This window comes from Enhydra lutris, unplaced genomic scaffold (assembly GCF_002288905.1).
Source record: "Enhydra lutris kenyoni isolate GAN:26980312 unplaced genomic scaffold, ASM228890v2 scaffoldscaffold16, whole genome shotgun sequence".
Classification (NCBI taxonomy): Eukaryota; Metazoa; Chordata; class Mammalia; order Carnivora; family Mustelidae; genus Enhydra; species Enhydra lutris.
Window position 1 is genome coordinate 7997028 of NW_019154100.1, and position 20473 is coordinate 8017500.

General features: G+C 42.6%; 1 protein-coding gene across 3 annotated transcripts in view; it reads right to left on the reverse strand.

Annotated features, from left to right (window-relative positions):
• Positions 1-20023, reverse strand: part of LOC111147285 (solute carrier family 25 member 13) — a 178547-nt gene extending 158524 nt beyond the window's left edge. For all 3 annotated transcript variants that reach the window (XM_022503244.1, XM_022503243.1, XM_022503245.1), the window contains exon 1: positions 19919-20023. In XM_022503244.1, the coding sequence (XP_022358952.1) occupies positions 19919-19933 (15 nt within the window). In that variant the 5' untranslated portion in view covers positions 19934-20023. The remainder of the gene's footprint in view (positions 1-19918) is intronic.
• Positions 20024-20473: the final 450 nt, after the last annotated feature.

Below are 20473 nucleotides of genomic sequence, written 5' to 3' on the forward strand. Positions count from 1 at the left end.
AACACAAGAACACCTACACAGAATAAGGGATACTAATTTGAAGAAGAAAATGTAAAGAGAAGAAAAGCTCTCTTCTTCCAGTGAAAAGCTGTAAGATATCTATCTATTTATATATTCATGATCTCCTCAATGCATCTTACTCCCAACTCCTGCAAAGAAAAGAAACTAAGCAGATGCTCCAAAAATGTTGATGCAGGAAGAAAGTTTTTCAGATGAGTAGAAATCAAATCTGTACAGTGAAAATACATAGTACTTCCTTCTAGGCTAGGAGTGCTCAAAGTGTGGGCACTGGACCATCAGCCTCCAATGGGAACTTTTAGAAATACAAATTGTCACAATGTATCCCAGATCTACAAAACAGAAACTCTGGGCGTGGGGCCAGCAATCGACCATTGAACAAGTCCTCCAGGTGATTCTGATGCTATTAACATTTAAGAACCACAGCTTTAGCTAATGTCCAATTCGGTCTGGTTAGGACTGCTATTCTCATCCCCAGCTGTCTATTCAAGTCTCCCGAAGGACTTCTGGGTTTTATCAGGTCCAGGCCTATCAGATTAGACTGCGAAGGCTAATCCAAGCAGAATCTCCGAAATGGGTACATTTAAAGCTTCACCAAGAGATTATACTGTGGGGCTCAGCTGAGACCCACTGAGTTAGGCCCTAAAATCCCAATCTCAACTTTGCTACTCCACCAACTGCACAACACCGCCTTCACTCAGCCCTGTGCCCAACCACCCCCCATCCCCACCCAGAAACCTAAAAGGTCTGAAAGCTAAGACAAGCACAGGCTTACACTGAAAATTCTACTGTCATGAAGTAATTATTTACCTTAGATATGAAATAAAAACCAGAAGAGACAGCTCATCAAAGTGAGCTAGCCTCTGCTGTATGTACAGGCACACATGCAGTGACAAGCAGAAAATGGAGGTGGAGGGAGAAATCTCTCTGCCTGTCTTCTGAATCTGAGGAAGTTAAGTGTAGTAGGTGGACCTGAATCCCACTGGAAAGCTCTACTGGGTGTGGCCCAACAATTTAGAAGCTGGGCCCAACTCTCCTTCCCATCTACTTCCTGTACTGCAGAGACTGGAAGGCTAAAACTACATTTCCCAGACTCCCTTGCAGCTACGTGGCCTAGGTGCTGTCCATCTGATGAAGCTAGGTGAGATGTGGAAGGCAACATTTTGTAAAGCAAAAACTGGGAAGGTGGGAGCCATGCTTCTGCCGCTTCTGCCAGCAAGCATCATTGCTAGAAGTACTGGATTTTCCCGCACCAACCTCCTGCCCATGTCAGTGGCAGTACAGATCTGAACACTCCCCTTCCGGCAAGCCATTTCATGACTAAACAAGAGGTTGCTGCTCCCTTGGTGGCCCACTCTGCCGTGAGGGCCTAGAAGGCACGCCTGGAAGCGCAACCTAAAGTCTGTTTCTTCACCTTCCCAACAAATTCTGTAAGCCATTTAATATCCTGTAATAAATCTCCGTCTGCTTAAACCAGCTAGAGTGGATTCTGTTCTCTGCAAGTGAACCTTGACTGATACAATCAGTAACTTCGAAAGAAAGTTTGGAATTCCCCAAAACCACAGCTAGCATTAACTCAAGAAGAGAGAATGAGGTGTCTCATCAAACTGAAGAAAAATCATTTTTTACCAAATTCACTAAGTCACTCATTCCTCATCCTACAGTTTCCCTTAGTTCTAACAAATGAAGAGCAGTGATTATGAAAAAGCTACTAAAACATGCATTAGTATAGAGAGACAAGATGCGTTGTTAAGCATGCTTCAAACCACAGCCTTTCTGTGTAATCAACCCTCAAAAGTTCATTCACATCTCTCAACAGCTGACTTTATAAGGCACCAGATACCACAAACGTTAACCCGCCAGGTAATTACACAAACGGGTCATGTCAGGGGTGCTGGAGATGTTTATCAGATGGATTCAGTAGCTTGTGAAGTGTCTGGATTTAACTCTGCACTGTTGTAGACAAACTTTAAACAAGGATAAAGCCACCACCATTACAATTCCGTATTAAGAAGCAGAATATAACAGTTAAGAAATGAATGGTGGTGTTTTAGCTGTGGGTTCTGTGATGCTAAAATAACTTTAAACACACTAATTTTAGATTTTATTATTATTGTTATTAAGCTAAAGCTAACATTCCAGTAAATGTTCCCAAGAGTAAAAACCTGACAAGAGACAGTATGAGTCTTTTCTAAAATAGACAATTTTCTGTTTATATTTTCAACTCCTCATGGAGATAGAAGGTGTTTGCCCACCCTGACAAAAGCAAACATCCCCAGGTTCAGAGTAGAGATTTGGGTCCCAGTGTATTACTAACCCGGTGACCCCAGACTATTAGGTAATATCTCCAAGTTAGTTCCCTCATCTATAAAATGGGCAAAGTAACAAAACCTACGTATCTATTTCAGAAAGTTATTTTAAGGACCAACTAGGACCTCTGTGGGAACCTGTGCTGGCATAGGAAAACCTGACCTATGAAAGACAAACTGCTGGATGCTCAGTGTGGACCAGACAAAGATTTAAAAACTCTAGAAAAGTCCCAGCCATAGGAGGGTCTCCACATTTTTGTGAGTTTTACCTCTGGGAACTCCACCTGGTTCTCACAGTGAAAGTGGGAGAAAAATCATTTGCACATCTCACACAAGGACAGGAAAAGGAACCATTCCGAAATGCCATCAGAGTATTCTGTTCTTTTTAACAAGATCTGGCCTCAGGAGAAATTACTTATTAACAGTCTAACCTGCTGGGGTATTATCAGAGCCTACCTTACTGTTGGGATGATAAATACCCTATCCCAGCCACCGCTAGCCATTCTCTCCCACCTCAGGGAAGGGGGAAAAACTGAGACATCCTTGTGAAGTATGCTGCCTGGAGCCAGACTCTCTCCAATGGGTAGAAACCTAATCACAGGCCTGCAGGACACTTCCTCCCCCTCTGCACCCCACCACCACACTACCAAAGGCAAATTTGCTACAGTTCCTTTTGTACATCCAGTACATCATGTCTGGCTACCAAGAAAAAATTACAAAGCATAGCAAATGGTAAAACAAACACACACACAATTTGAAGAAACAGAGTGAGCATCAAAACCAGCCTCAAATATGGCAAGAATGTTGAAATGATCAAACAGGAATTTAAAACGACTACAATTAATATGCTAAGGGCTCTAATGGATAAAGTAGACAGCATACAAGGATGAATCAGCAATGTAAGTAGAAAAATGGAAATTCTTTTTTTTTTTTTCAAGATTTTATTCATTTACTTGACAGATCACAGCAGACAGAGGCAGGCAGAGAGCGGGGGGGGGGGGGAAGCAGGCCCCCCGCCGAGCACAGAACCCGATGCGGGACTCGATCCCAGGACCCCGAGATCATGACCTGAGCCGAAGGCAGTGGCCCAACCCACTGAGCCACCCAGGCGCCCGAAAAATGGAAATTCTAAGGAAGAACCAAAAGAAACAGCAGAGATCAAAAACTCTAAGGATAATGAAGAATGCTTTTCATGGGCTTATTAGTATACTGGACGTGACTAAGAGGAGAATCTCTGAGTTTGAGGATACCTCAACAGAAATCTCCAAAACTGAAAAGCAGAGAGAAAAAAGATGGGGGGTGGGGTAAAATAGGGGAAACAGAATATCCAAGAACTGCAGTACAGCTATAAAAAGTGTAACATAGATGTAAAAGAAATACCAGAAGAAGAAAAAAAGGAACAGTAGGAATTACTTGAAATAATAATGACTGAGAACTTCCCTCCAATGTCAGACATGAAACCACAAATCCACGAAGATAGAAAAAACCAAGCAAGATAATCAAAATCACAATATTAATGATCTAAATGTACCAATTAATTAAAAGACAGAGCTTGTCAGATGCATCAAAAAATAAGAACTATATGCTACCTACAAAAAAACAAAAACAAAACCCCTGTAAATATAAAAATAATTATAGATTAAAAGTAAATGAACAGAGGGGCAGGGACCTGGGTGGCTCAGTTAAGTGCCTGACTCTTGATTTCAGCTTAGATCATGATCTCAGGGTCGACAGACTGAATCCTGTGTTGAGACCCACAGTGGGCTCCTCACTCAGCGGAGAGTCTACTTGAGATCCTCTCCTTCTGCCCTCCCTCCTACTCACTCATGCCCTCTCTAAAATAAACAAATCTTTAAAAAACAAAAAAGTAAATGAAGGAAGAAAGATACTGTCACCTACACACTAATCAAAAGACAGCAGAAGTAGCTATATTAATTTCAGTCAGAGCCCATTTTGAAGCAAGGAAAGTTACCAGGGATAAAGAGGGATATTAGAGAATGACAGAAGGGTCAATCCTCCAAGAGGATATTAATGATCTCCCGTGGAACAGAATAGAAAACCTAGAAATAGACCTACATAAATAGAGCCAACTGATCTTTCACAAGAGGGCAAAGACAGCCTCTTCAACCATGGTACTGGAACAATTAGATAACAACAGGCAAAAAAAAAAAAAAAAAAAAAACCCACACACAAAAACAAAAAAATAAAAAAAAAAAAAAAAAAAAAAAAAAAAAGACTCCACACACAGACCTTAAAACCTTCACAAAAATTAACTCAAAATGGATCAGAGACCTAAATGTAAACTCCTAGAAGATCATAAAGGAGCAAACTCAGATGGCCTTGGGTTAGGCATGGACTTTTTAAGATGTAGCACCCATGGCATGTCCCACGAGAGAAAGAACTAAGAAGCTGGACTTCACTAAAATAGACATTTCTGCTCTGCAAAAGACAATGTCAAGAAAATGAGGAGAGAAGCAAAAGACTGGAATCAAGTATATGCAGAAGAGGAGCCAATTAAGAACTACTATCCAAAATATACAAAGAACTCTTAAAACTCTACAGTAAGAAAAAAAAAAAATACAAAAATGGGCGAAAGGCCTTCACAAAAATCTCCAAGGAGGACATATAGATAGGAAGTAAATATGAGAAGTTGCTCCACATCATCTGCCACCAGGGAAATACAAATTAAAACAAGATACCAATGCACGCCCCTCTAAATGGCCCAAATGCAGAATCCTGACACCACCAACGCTGGTGAGGAGGAGCAGCAACAGGAACTCTCACGGGTTACTGATGCTAATGCAAAATGCTACATCATTCTGGAAGACAGAATGGCAGTTTCTTACAGAACTACCATAGTCTTACCATATGACTCACAAATTGAAAACTTATTTCCACACAAAAACTTACTCATGAATGTTTACAGCGGCTGTATTCCTAATTATTGAAAACTGGAAGCAACCAAAGTGTATTTCAGTGAATGGTTAAATAAACCATGGACATCCAGATATTGGAGTATTATTCAGCACTAAAAAAAAAAAAAAAAATGAGCTATGAAGCAATGAAAAGACATGAAGGAAACTTAAATGCAGATTACTGAGTGAAAGAAGCTAATCTGAAAGACTACATACTGTACGATTGTAACTACATGACACTGGTAAAAAAGGCAAAAGTGTGGTGATAGTAAGGAGATCAGTGGTTGCTAGAGGTGAGGGAGTAGGGAAGGAGAATAGGCAGAATATAGAGGATTTTTAGAGCAGTGAAAATACCATTTATGATACTATTATGGTGGATACATATCATTATACAATTTGTCCAAACCCACAGAATGTACACCACCAGAAGTGAATCTGAATGCAAACCAGGGACTTTGGTGATAATGATATGTCGATGTAGGTTCATTAACTGTAACACATGTACCATTCTGAAGGAAAATAATGGGGAGATTATGCATTCTTAAGGACAAGTGGTATATAAGAAATCTCTGAACCTTCCTTTCAATTTTGCTGTGAACCTAAAACTATTCAAAAATATTAAGTCTAGGGGCAGCTGGGTGGCTCAGTGGGTTAAGCCTCTGCCTTCGGCTCAGGTCATGATCTCAGGGTCCTGGGATTGAGCCCTGCAACAGACTCTCTGCTCAGCAGGGAGCCTGCTTCCCCCTCTCTCTGCCTGCCTCTCTGCCTACTTGTGATTTCTCTGTCAAGTAAACAAATAAAATCTTTAAAAAAAAAAAAATTAAGTCTACTGGGGGAAAAAAAAATCATGAGTAGCCAGAACAATCAGAATTAACTTAATTAGGGGTGCCTGGGAGGCTCAGTTGGTTAAGCATCTGCCTTTGACTCAGGTCATGATCCCAGGTTCCTAGGATCAAGCCTTACATCAGGCTCCCTGCTCAGCGGGGAGTCTGCTTCTCCCTCTGCCTCTCCCCCTGCTTGTGCTCTCTCTCCCCCTTTCTAAAAAAGATTAACTTAATTAGGTAGTGAAACTAGGGACACACCTGTATAATCCCCCTTTATTTTCAAAGAACACTTGAAGCAAGTTGGACTCTCTTCCTTTACAGATGAGAAAACTGCAGGTCAAACAGGTTGATCTACCCCAAACCCCATGTCTATTCCACAGGACCATAACCCAGGCAGTCAGGTTACCTCAGAGCAGGCTTTCTCAATCTTGGCCCTACTGACATTTTGGATGTCCCATCATTCTTTGTTACAGGGGGCTGTCTGGTGCACTGTAGGATGTTTAGCAACATCTCTGGCCACCCCTCCTCCCAGATGTGACCACCAAAAATGTACCCAGACATTACCAAATACGCCCTGGGGCAGATTTACTCCACCCTAAGTTGAGAACCATGGTCTTAGATGGTGCTGCCCAGTCACATAATGCCATCGCCTCTGGGAAGCCTTCCCTATACCAGGCCCAGCGCCAGGCACTGAGGACACAATGCCAAACAAGCCAGAGACCCTGCCTCACAAGGGGAATGCCGGCCTGATCCATGAGTGGAGATACGTGCTTCTGCAAATTAGCATGGTGGCAGAACTAACACTGTAATTCTGTTGGTGTTGGGGGGTTGCAGAGGTAAAGTCTCTGGAGCTGGACTGTTCATTATTGGTGACAGCAATTAACAGTAACCAGGTAACTTTTACCGGGTCCTTTACTCTATGCTAGGCATGGTGCTTAAAGGCTTTATATCTGACCTCATTAGAACATCTCTAAAACTATTTAAGGTAAAGAGTCATTACTATCACCATTTTTCAGATGAGGAAACTGAGGCTGTAAGACTCTTAGTCATCACAAGTGAGAAGGTAAATTACAGAGCCAAAAATGACCCAAGAGCCCAGGTTGTTTTGACACTAATTATAATACCTGGAGGACGTGCCAAGAATTTGGCAAGCAGGGATGGGGACTTCAAGCTATCCTTACGGAAGGGTATCACTGGACAACACCGGAGCTGAAATTAACAAAGTCTTTTTAATTTGGCATTATAATGTGTAAGTGCCCACAGTCAGCAGAAAGTAGACCTGCCGAACGGAGAATATTATTCTCCTGTATTACAGGTTGAACTCGGTCTTTATTTTTTTTTAAAGCATCAAGGTTACAGTATAATTAGGAACCAGCTGCAATTGTAATTACAGCTCCCAATATAATTTGTTACATATTAGCAAGTGTCAAATTACTACTGCTCCTTAAATGAATAAAAACTGATTGTGCTGTTCTGAAGACTGGGATGTATGTTCCTGATGGGGAACAAAGGACTATAAAAAGTATATGACATATTTATAAAGTGCTGAAAGGTTCTACTTAAGAGATCACAAGTTGCTGGAGCCCAAATAATGCCACCGAAAGTTAAAATGGCTTCTGAGAGAGAACAGTTAACTTCATAAATGCAGAGGAAGAGAAAGCAGCAAATCAAATGACAATAGAAAAGTTGCTTCCACTAAATCATACCTTACCTGTTCAAAATTCCACTGTGCATCAACATCATTGAACTGAAGAATAGTCAAGGAGCCAGAAGGAAGCCTAGAGAAAAAGAACAGGAACCCTCTGCACAGCCAGGACCCCCCCTTCTAAAGAATGCACACAACGTGAGCCCACCTCTGCTCTCTTCCGTGGTCCACAGACTTCCCACGTTACTCTGAGCAACTTCTCTGATTCCAAACCCGCAGCTAACACTTCCATAAAGCTACCGATGTTACAGGCCTGGCTCTGAGCCTTGCAAACATGAGCACATTGACCCAGGAAACAAATGCAACTATGCCCCTTTTTATAAGTCAGGAAACTGAGGTATACATACAGTAACTTGCCCAGAGCCATAATTTGAACACAGAGTCCAAGATTCCAACCATTATATTATACTGGCTTTTAGAGAATACAAGACTGAAAGAGCAAGAGAACCTAGAGATTAAAAGAAAATTAAGACACACCAACTAACTGCAATGCCTGGGTCTTATGTAGATGACAATTTAAAAAACTATTTAAAAAATTTTAAGAAATGGGGAAATTGTGTAAAGTGTGTACAGAATAGATATCTGATCGTATTGAAGAATCACTGATTTTTCTTTTTTAGGTATAATATTCTGGTTGTGCATTTAAAAAAAAAATCTCTTTTAGAGATACACACTGATATTTACATATACAATGATACGATGATGGGGATTTGTATTGAAAACATCAGGGGGATGGAAGGAGAAGAGCCAGTGCAGTATAAATGAAACAATTATTGGCCACAAACTGATGATTCCTGAAATTGGCTAGATAGGAACATGGAGGTTCATTATACTTTCCTTTTTTTTTTTTTTTTCTACATTATGGAAAATTTCCATAATGAGAAGTTTAAAAATGCTGCAGTTCTTTGAAGACCTAGGTCAAATGCCAATTCCTCTTGGAAGATTTTCCTGATTGTCCAACCAAATTCCCCTCATGGAATGCTACTTGCCCTTGTTTTATGGGCCTTGCAATTGGACATTTAAATTTTCACTCTATCACTAACCAGCAACATGACCGCCTGTGTTCTCATTTGTTAGGAGGTGGGGAAGGGAGGGAAAGGACTGAATGAAAGCAGTGTAAACTGGGGCAGAATCTAGCAGTGCCTCACTCTCCAGTTCCTGGTACCCTTTCCATATTCCTATTAATAGCAGCTGAGCTGATGGAGTCACGGGAGGACAACTGAGCCCCAAGGGGAGACTGTCTTGGCTTTCTGAACTAATCGTATTTTCTCTTAAGAATCTAAGCCAGCAGAGGGTCTGGACTGAGCTGGCAGCAGGTCATGCTGGCTGGTGATGTGGCACTATAGTGAAGGTTCATGACTTCCTGGGGTTGAACAATAACAACAAAAATTAAACTGGTTTCCTTCCTTTCATCTTGGATTAAAATAACTTCAGATAATTAATAATTTCAAAAAGAGAGAAAGAGAGACTAGAAAAACACAAGTGGTTTCCTATATATTATTAAATGGGGAAGCCATGTTTAAACATCACAAACAGCTCAGAATCCACAAAGGAATCCATAAATGAAAAGATTAATAAATATGTAATTTTTTAATTTAAAAATCTTTTTAAAATCAAAGGTGAGTATTGACCAGTTAAACAACTACCAATATATATATATATATATATATAATATGCAACAGACAGGGCAAAGGGCCAAGGTTCTTAAAAGTGCTTTTAGAACAAATCAATGTGAAAAGACAAATAATCCAACAGAAAACTGGACAAAGGTCAAGACCAGGGTCTTCTCAAACTGCTAGTGGACACCAAAATAGGGCTAACAAATCTCCAAGAGCCACCAAAAGAGAGAAGCAGGAACTGAGCTTTTCCTTCTGGTACTGCGATGGGAGACACTGGAAAGAAGTGGGATCCTCAAACTCAGAGTCAACATCAACCTGCAGTAAGAGAAGTGTGTGAATGCTCACAAGAAATCAAATCGGGACACAGACGCAACGGGAAGACTATGTGAAGACCCAGGGACAAAAAGGCCATCCAAGGACTAACGAGCAAATTCTAAATCTTGTCTCACCTTGCCAACCCTGCCAACACCTTGATCCTGGACTTCTGCCTCTAGATTTGTAAGTAAATAAACTCCTGTTGTTTAAGCCACTCTGTCTCTGGTACTTTGTTATGGCAGCCCTAGCAAATTAATACAGAATCATTTAATATACACTCATTCAAGTTACACCAGTTGGGCATTCTTTTACTTATTTATTTATTTTACTGTTTCATTTATTTATTTTGGACCCAGGTTCAAGTACTGCATTTGGCTGTCACATCTCCTTGGACATCTCTAATCTAGCCTTTTCATTCACAACATTGACATTTTTGAAGTCAGACCAGAGGTTTTACAGAAAGTCCTACTTTCTGGATTTGTCTGCTTGTTTCTCCGTGATTAGACTTAGATCCAACATTTTTAACAAGCATTCTCCCAATGTCATGGATGTTGTGTACTTCCCACTGCATCACCTCAGGGGACTGTCAATGCTAGCTTGTTCCATTTCCTGATAATGTTAAATTGGATCAGAGGTTGAAGCAGAGCTCTTCATTGTACAGTAATTTACAAGGAGATACTCTGAGACAATGGGAATTCTAACAGTCTTTTACTGACGAGTTTTGGCATCCACTGGAAGAACCTTGCCCAAATCAGTTATTACCTAAGAGTTATGAAGTGGTATTTTTTCCTTTTCCTAATTCTATCGAGCCTTCCATCTTTATTGGTTGGCATTCTTTGGTATTTAAAAAAAAAAAAAAAAAAAGCTATACCTCTTACTCTCTGTCTCACTTTGACTTTTGGGGGCATGAATACTACTCTCTCATGGAATGATAGTGTGGCTCTTTTTTATTCAATGCGTTACAGTCTATTTGCAATTGATTTTTTTTTTTAACATTTTAACCATTTTCAAGTGTACAATTCAGTGGCATTTAGTGTATGCAGAATGTTGGACAACCACCAGCACTCCTCATTTCATCACTCCAAACAAACTCTATAGCCACTGATATCTAACTGATTTTAATAGCCATTGTTTTTTTGTAATAATTGTAAGACACACTCATTGTAATATGGGTATGTATACACATATGTGTGTGTGTTTAAAGAATGAAAATCATAATACGTGAGAATGACTGCTAATATTAAAATTTAGCCAACTTAGGGGCGCCTGGGTGGCTCAGTGGGTTAAGCCTCTGCCTTTGGCTCAGGTCATGATCTCAGGGTCCTGGGATCGAGCCCCACGTCGGGCTCTCTGCTCAGCGGGGAGCCTGCTTCCCCCTCTCTCTCTGCCTGCCTCTCTGCCTACTTGTGATCTCTCTCTCTCTTTCTGTCAAGTAAATAAATAAAAATTAAAAAAAAAAATTTAGCCAACTTAAATAAACCATTATGCAGAAGTTGCTGGAATAAAAGGCAATATCCAAACCCACTCATCAAACATAACATCACAGGAAAGAACCAAGAATTATGGGCCCCTGATGTAATACTCAGTACCAAGTACCCAATAACCTGAGAGAGGCACCCAGCATCCCTTAGGAAGTACTCAAGCCAAAAACAAAAAATAAAAATTAATAAAACCCTAAACTTGATCAAGCCTCCAGATCGATCACTTGTCAGAAAACACTGAGGACTGAAGAACACTAGGGGGATGCAATCAGTAAAATCCAAACTGCAGGAAAGATGACCCAATTCCCTTATGGAATAAACTGCATGGAAATAAAATGAGAGGCAGCAGAACCTACAGATTAACAGGATTTAAAAGGCAGATCAGTCAAATGCCATGTGTGGCCCATGTCTGAATCTTGATTAGAACAAACAAACTGTAAAAACTATAAATTCAGGACATGGGATTAGGGATTAACATCCTGGCAGGTGTCTGAAAAATGGTGAAATAAAACTAAAACCCCTGTTCCTAAGAAGAACTAAAGAGAACTAAAAAAGTTAAAATAAAAAACTTAAAAAACCTACCAACCCATACAGAGAAATGACAAGAAACACTCCTTCTGACTAAGCTCTAAATTAAATAACAAACAAACAAACAAACAGGCTCCCTTTTTCCCTGGGAGTTACACTGTTGCCATAGCTTTATGGCTGGGAATGAGAACAGGGGTCCCATTCACAAACCACTGTGAAGGATATCAGAAGAGAATGAGCGTGAGGTAATACTGGAAAAAAGAGACAACAGCCAAGACCAAGGAGGCATTAGCTGGCTAAAGAGATTAATTTTATTCTATAGGCAATACGAAACTACACTGTGTAACAAGGCAAATTAAAGAAGGCAATGTCATCTCGTGGTTACGTGCCTGGACTCTGGACCCAGGCTGCCTGACTTCCAAATCCTAGCTTGGCCCCTTCTAAGCTGTGTGCCCTTGGACAAATCATTTAACTTCTCTGTTCACCAAGACACTTAAACACTCTGTTCAGGTAAGTCTGCCCATCTGTATGATGGAGATAAGAACAGCACTTATATGTCATAGGATTGTTGAGAAGATTAAATTACTTCATGTCCAGAGTGCCTAGAACAGTGCCTGACTTTGTGAGTATTAAATAAACCTAACCTGCTAAGGCTGCTGTTACTTGCATAACATTTCTGAATCTTAAGTTTCCCTGTCAAATGAGGCTACAATACCTTCCCTGTTATGCTATAGATGATTATAAAGATAATCATAAAGATAAGCATGGATCTTCATATTACCTGGTTATTTTAATCCCCATAGACTGTGAATTCTTGAAAACATGCCCAATAACGGACTCATTTTGGTAAGCCCAGTACAGTAGGAGCTGCAGATGGTCAGTATCAACAATACACCCGAATGCATCTTTTAATAAAAACTGTTAAGCGCTGTCCACGTGAACACAGTACTGCTATGAGCCCGGCAGTAAGAGCCAATCTTAGAAGCTGCTTTGACAGACCTGGACAGAATGGAGAGGGAAGTGAAGGGAACAGACCAAAGGCAAGACCGAGCTGGAAGCTAGAAAATAATGAAAGCTGTAGCTAAAAAGTAATGAAAACTTGGGACATAAATGGAAGAGATAGGACATTCCTGCTCTAGGGCATAAGGGTTTACTGGACCCATCTCTCTGTCCTCTTCCAAATTCCCACCGATGGCCTCTCCTGGCCACCCAGAACAGGCACGTAACTGAGCTAATTGGAAACTTGAACCAGTAGGAAAGTTAAGTCGCAAGCTGAAAGTGAGGAACGATCAACAAGATGAATTCAAATCTAGGTAAGCAGAGTTGGAAATATCTTTGAGGCAGAAAATTGAGATTTGTAACAAACAGCTGCAAATGCAAGGTTACTGCTAGAGAGAGCTATCCAGACTGACTGACACGGAGCCATCATCCTTCAGAGGGAAGAGGATCTAGGGACACCTACAGTTCAGGGGGAAGCAGAAGGACAAAAAGAAGCCAGCAAACGAGAATAAAGGAATAATGTGAGAGTTAAGACGCCAGCAGTGAGAGGGGATATCGTGAATGCTGATGAAAGGTGTTATAGGCAGGAAGCAGTGGGACATGGGGTCCCATGAATCCAGATATGAGGAGGACAGGCTAACAGTTTCAGAACTGATGACTTTAGGAGGGAATGTCAAAAAAGAGAAGAGGCACAAGTTCACTTTCAGGACCTATAAGTATGAGTGGGTAGTTAAGAAATGAAGAAAAGTACAACCCTTGTATAATAATCGTACACTGCCTTAAATAACAATTCAGGGATTATGTTCCAAAAATAATACCCTGACCCCAATGCAGAATCCAAATTAATCCTAAAACCCTAAAATTGATCCTGGATTTTATCATTATTTATTTAATTCTGCAAAAAGTTGGACTAACTTACAACCAATTCAAAAGGTGCTGCACCCTTGGCATTGGAAGGCAACTACATTTAATTACACGGTAATGAGAGGTCCAGACCACTATTCTTTAAACTTTAATGTGCATACAGTCCCCTGGGGATCTAGTTAAAATGCAGATTCTGATGCAACAAAATCTTTGGCCTGGGCTGAGTCCAAAAATGGTGCAGTTCTAACAAGCTCCCACGTAAACCAAAGCTGCTGGCCCATGGACCAAAAGTTCCAACAGCAAGGCTCCAGAAGACCACTCAGACAATCTGGCTAAGCAGCCACATCACTAACTATTATGGTGAACACTGAATGATCACAAGCTTAAGGAAAGCAAACTATGCCTTGTCCAGGTAAATCAAATAATGTCTATGTCCCCCAGTTTTCAGTTAGGTAGAAATGTCCTACAGCCCACAAAGGCATCTCTTGGCCATCCTGCAGCACTTCCTAATCCCCAAAGTATTTGCACACGTTACACTGCATTTGCTCAACACACACGTCACAGACACTCCCTACTTTCCCAGAGAAGTTAGACTCATCCATGTGTTCACCATCAATGTAAGCCGCAGGCACATAACCCACTCCTCCCTGGCTAGCTCCTCACTAAACCAGAGCTACACAAACATAAATAAATAAAACGTTCTTTGCAGCTTCCTCCCACTTAAGCAATCAGTTCCAAGCTCCTCTGCAGCTCAACCTAGCACTGTGACCAGACTCAGACACACAAAAATCTCATGCCTAACTTAGAAAAACTTCTACATAGGCATCTGGGGCTACAAGCCTGTTCAATCAGGCTTATGATGGGGTTCAGGACACACTGCACCAAAACGCAGCACCTTGGCATCTGTAATGTCTGAAGCCAAAGGAGTCTGAGAAAACAGCAGGAGCAGGAAGGTCACTCTGACCTCCACCCCCACAACCCTCTTTCCTGAAATCGGTCATGTAACTCTCATGTGAAGGGTACCCTCCCTGTACAAGAAGGAGGAAAGACATTCTTATCACCAGAGATGGGGAAGTGGGGACCCAGACAGCAGTACAAACAAAACCTCGTTAAACTAACCTGTGTCTTCTAGTTACTTCTTCATCATTTACCACTCCTGGCCCAAACCCCTTCACCTCAGTTATTTCCAAACCCACTCTTTCTTTGTCTAAAAGGAATAAAAGTTTCCTGCCCTGGTCACTTCTCTGGGTCTTCATTCTCTTGTGAAGACTCCCATACCCAGGTAAAAATTCAGTAAAATTTGTGTGCTTTTCTCCTGTCCATCTGTTTTTGTCAATTTAATTCTCAGACCCAGCCAGGGACCCCTAGGAGAGTCCAGAAAAACTTTTCCCTCCTCTACACTTAGACTTATACAATTTTCCTCCAAACTGTACTGCGCGAATCTTATGCAAAAGACATTTTACCATAGAACAGTAAGTGTATCTTGAAATATCTGACTCTTACATATCAAGTCAACAATTTTCATGGATAACATGTGGAAACTGTGACTACATGTGGAAATCAAGACAAAGCTACCAGCCTAATAACAGTCATTAAATAGAGTGGTTTATTTAGGTTGAATTACTAAGAATTTCAACACTGCCAACTCTGCTATGTTGTCAGCACCTAAAGTCAAAAGGAACCATCCGGGCTTATTTTCACTCACACAACTGCACAGCAAATTTCCAAAGGAAATGGCTGAATATGAGTACTCTATCTTGTAAACGTTTCCAATCAACAAACCAGACCACCACGCTACATATCAACCACTGGGAATAATTCCGAGGTAACACACCAGAGCCACCATTAATTGGGCCGATTTAACCCAACAAGAGGGTCTGGTTAAATGGGCCATGAAAACAGGGCTTGCTCAGTTGCTGCTGAAGACATGCTAAGGGAACTGTATCACGGTGGGGAGGGCCCCTCCCCTTACAGCCCCCTTACTTCCCAGCAAAACCAACATGCATCTGCAGAGTCACACATTCCTCCTTTCCAAGACACACTCCAAGGCATCATGGCAGCAAGGATGGATGCTTATGAAGCAGCACATGCTGAGCGAAGAGGGGAGTTTCCCACTGACAGAGAGTGGGAAACTCAGGGCAGAATGATTCCATTTAAGAACCGAACAAAAGTAGAGGCCAGACATAGGACAAAAAGTCAAAGAAGCAGAAGGGAGTCACAGCCCCTCCAGCAATCTTATAAACAACTCCATACCCAAAAAGACGTGCTCCCTATTTGTTTAGGTGTTATATCCTGGCTTTCAATCCTTCCCACCACTCCCACCCCCCAGTTCTCTATTGGCTGAGCGACACCTGGAAGGAGTGTGGCCTAATTGGGGAACACCTACAGCACAGGGTCCCAAACCAGGTGAGCCAGGGGAAAAGGCTGCCGGACCAAGGTTCCTCTGTAACGTAACTCTGCCTTTCACCTGCTGTTTCTTATCACTGGAATGGGTCTTCCCTCTTCCCCCCAACCATTCCTGCTGAAATACCACCTCCTATGCCCACAGAAATGGTCTCCTTCCCTGATGCCCCCATAGCCCTTGTTATAGCACTAATCCTACCCAGGCATTTCCATGAGAGGAATCGCCTGCAGGGTGGCTGTGGTCTTCTTGAAGGCCCAAAGGGAGACCAATTCATTTTCATATCCTCAACTTAGCCACACTTGGAACATAAGAAAGAACATAATACGATCATGGCAACATCTTATCCAAGAAGGGACTATCAATACTAAGTGTACTAGTCCTACAGACCAAATTTTCATTAACACTTCAATTTGTCTCCAAATTCCTTTCTTTCAGGTCTAGGCTAATTTTAGACAAATTACTGGTCCATGTCCAGTGTTGTTTCTGAACATCTCTCCTGGCTGAACTTGAGGGAGCATTCTCTAACTTTTAACAGTTTCATTTAGTTTCACTTCCTCATTATTAATGTACAAACTCAACCGATGACCAAGAAGGAATGTTCCCTACAACCAAACAAGGGGTGAAGGAGAAGGAAAGGTTTTTCCTCTCTAATACTACCTTTTAAAAATGCATTTTTTGTGGAGTTGCATGAATTTTAAAAACTCATCTGCATTTTAATACATGCAGGGTAGTGCTTGGAAGTTTTTAAAAGAAATCCTGAAAACAACACAAACAGTACAGGCAGACCACTTACCATTTACCATATAGCAAGGGAACCCATAAGGATTATCCTTACGAAAGTAGGCAGAACAAGAGAATGGAAGCTTTTTTTTTTTTTTTAAAGGTTTTTATTTATTTATTTGACAGACACAGATCACAAGTAGGCAGAGAGGCCCGCAGAGAGAGAGGGGGAAGCAGGCTCCCCGCCGAGCAGAGAGCCCGATGCGGGGCTCTATCCCAGGACCCTGACATCATGACCTGAGCCAAAGGCAGAGGCTTAACCCACTGAGCCACCCAGGTGCCCCGAGAATGAAAGCTTTTTGAGTTTGTCTTAAAATACTAGGAGTTAGATAAATGTTACATCATGAAAAACATGTACCTTTGGCATCGTTATGCAGAGTCTTCATGCAAAATAAAAGCAGACCAAAGACTAGATTCTTGGCCTGCCTATCTGAACTACTACTTAAAGGATGATGGACATGAACAATTAGTTACATTTGGGGAAAAAGAAAAAAAGAAAAAAAAAAAAAAAAGAAACTCAGAATAAAGAGATCAAGAAACTGCTAGGTGTGGCTGAGTTCATCCAGAAAACATCAAATCTGCCTAATTAAGTATTCAAATAATTCATCACAGTGAGTGCTGGAATTCACCTATAACTGCTGAGTTTCAGACTCTTGGCCCAACCTCGGAGACATTCCATTGAAGTGAGCTCTCTCCTAGGCAAGCTCTTCACGTTTTAATAAAAGGGGATGTCAGTCCTACTTCTGAATGAGACTATAGCTCTGTGTTCAACCCAGCAATATGGAATAACTGCACTCCAGGAAAAAGCAAAGATCACAGCCTTTACCTTGGGTTATCCAGCACTGACTAGTAGCCAACACAATCACCTCGCAAGAATAGTGCTAAAAGGCAACTAAATAAGAGACACTCTTGGATTAAGGCGGACCACCACAGCTCGTTTTGGGAACTTTTAAGACTACATTTACGGCACTGCCCTTGAGCTACAGGGAGTGACGCTACAAGAAATGGCCTTATGGAACCCACAGACATATATGTGTGGTCATGAGCTAGTTTTGAATGCAGTTCACTCACAGCATATAAAAGGACATGGGGAGAAACCATCCTCAGTACAAGGAGACCTCTCTCTCAAGAAACTGACCTCACTGATCATTTCCTCTTTACTTTGAATGCTAGAAAATTCAGTCACCTCTAGCAAGTACATCCTGATTTTCTACTAACTTTAGTCCTGGTTGCACCTTTATCCTGTTTTTCTCATCTACTCTGACTAGGTGTTGATGTCTTGTTGGCTTATAAATACAGGTATACATGACATGAGCCATCAGAAACCCTGAAAAGAGGCAAGGCTAAAATGAATAAACAAACAAAAACACAAACTCCCGAAGAGCAAAAATGAAATGTTTCATTTTCTCTCTCATACTTGGCTAAAATTCAACTGCACTTATTGACATGATGTGACAGTTTCACAAAGATACAACCAAAAAGCTGGATCTGCTTCCATGTCACTTATTTACTTCATACTGGTTAATGATCTTTTTCTTATACTCCAATTATGTTATATGCATATTTCTCAATTTAGGCCCCTCAATTATTTTATCCCCAAATTAAAATTATTTAAATCACCTGCAGATATTAAAAAAATAAAGTATGGGAATCTACTTTCACCTACTCTGCTGCAAGAAGTCACCAGGAGAGAACGCATTCATATGAAGCCTTGGACTCTGACTGCATGCAAATTTAATGCAAAGAAAAGGTCAAGGGCTACTGGGTTTGAAAGGGTTAATGAAGTTTCCAAAAATGAATACCAGGGATCCTTAAAGAATCTACCTAAAATAGTTCTCTATACCCATATGTTCACACACACATAAACACACTCATGCACACACCCAAGAGCAGACTCTTGAGGATGGAACTCAAGAGTAATTACAGAAAAGAAAAAGGCCACTTAGGCCACATAGTTAGGAACACGAAGTCTGCAGATTTGGGGAGCCTGGAGAAACTTAAGTCATAGAACAGCATTTAAATATATTTGTCTGCTTACAATTTCCATTGCAAATGTGATTAGTTTGCTTGAATAAATAGGAATATGATGTGTTGGCCATGTTTTCCTCTTGAGGGTTATCACAGAGTTTTGATTAAGGACAAATGTTTGAGATGTTGGGTATATTTAAGTTCACGGCACTTAAAACGAACTAAGAAGTTGTAAAGGCTTGATTAAAGGGCTGCCTTCGTGAACTTAAAATTAAAAGCAATAAATTCCAATGAGTCAAGTGATTGGGACTAAATATGGTATTCTGTCAGAAAAGTTGAAATGGAGTCCAAAGAGACTGAAATGGTGTCCAGGTTTCCAAAAAACGGTGAAAGAGGAAAGGTCAAGCTGTCGGAGTTGCCTTTCCTCTGGGTTAGTGAATGATTCACATTACACAGAATTCCTTTTAAGTAAAACTTCACAAGAGTTAACAGGCTCCCAGGACAATCTGTTTTGTCATTTCTACAAAGAAGCCTCTCAAACGCTCAGAGGCCGGTATGTAAGTGTTGTCAGATGGGGAGAGGGCTGAAGAATGAGAAGTGGGGGCGGGACGGGGGTCCTCTGGAGTTTTTACACACGCGCGCGCGCGCAAACCAACTATTCCGACCAGCCTCCTAAACGGAAGTCAAGGTGACTTCCCCACCCGCGGGAGGGCGGAGCCTTTGAAACCTAATAGGCTCTGGCTTCAGCCAGGGCTGTGCCGCGGGAAAGGAGAGGCCCGAGTCAACAACAACCGGGGTCAGAAGCAGGTGCGCTCTGGGGCAGCCGCGAGACTCTAATGACCCCGGGCCCTCGCCCGCCCGGGCCCACCGGGCTTCTCCAAGCCCAGCGTGGCTCAGCCCGCAGGGCGCCAACCAGACACCGACTCCCCTCCCGGGCCAAGTGGGAGGGTTCAACCGGCAAAGTTTCTACCGCAAGGTCGGGCCTCCGTCCCCGCACCGGCCACATGTGCTACCCGGGAGGAACGGTCACTCACCTCCTCCCGCTGCTGCAAGGTGGAACAGCTGCCCCACGCCCCTCTCTCATTTGTTTTCCACGTTGCACCAGTTCGGCACGTGAACGCCTGAGGCTCCCGAGTTCCCCGGCCCCGGCCGGCCGGCACGCTCCCCGGGGCAACGGGCCGACGCTTACCTTGGCGGTCGCCATGCTACGCCCCGAGTGCGGGCGGCTGCAGGACCCTCCCGGAGGCTGGCTGGCACCGTGGGCCCCGGCGGCTCACTTCCAGTCTGGGCGGCAGCGGGGGTGGCGATACAGCCCGGCGGCGTGCGCGCCCGGCCTGCCTCCCCACGCCCTCCCGCCGGCGCGGGTCATGCGGGCGCTGCCCGCCCATTGGCTGCGCCCGGCCGGGGCCGCCGGGGCGCGCGTGATCCGACGGCCTCTGCCCTGCGGCCGGGGCGGGCCCGGGTCCGGGAGGCGGTGGACTGGGCGCGCACACGTGACCCCGGCAGCGCTGTCCAGGGGCGGCGACCTCGGCTGCGCGGGCCGGTGGCCTGGGGGTAGGTGACCTGATGAGGGAAGCTGCTGACTTCGACTGGGGACAGCCAGACCCGAGTGAGACTCGCCAGGAAGGGCACGGAGCCTGAGGAAGTTGAGAACTCCACTAGGTCACTCTTTAGCCACATTTTCTATGTCGGTTCGCCTGCAAAGGGGCTCCACTCTGCACCATAGTAGAATGTATCCAAAGGC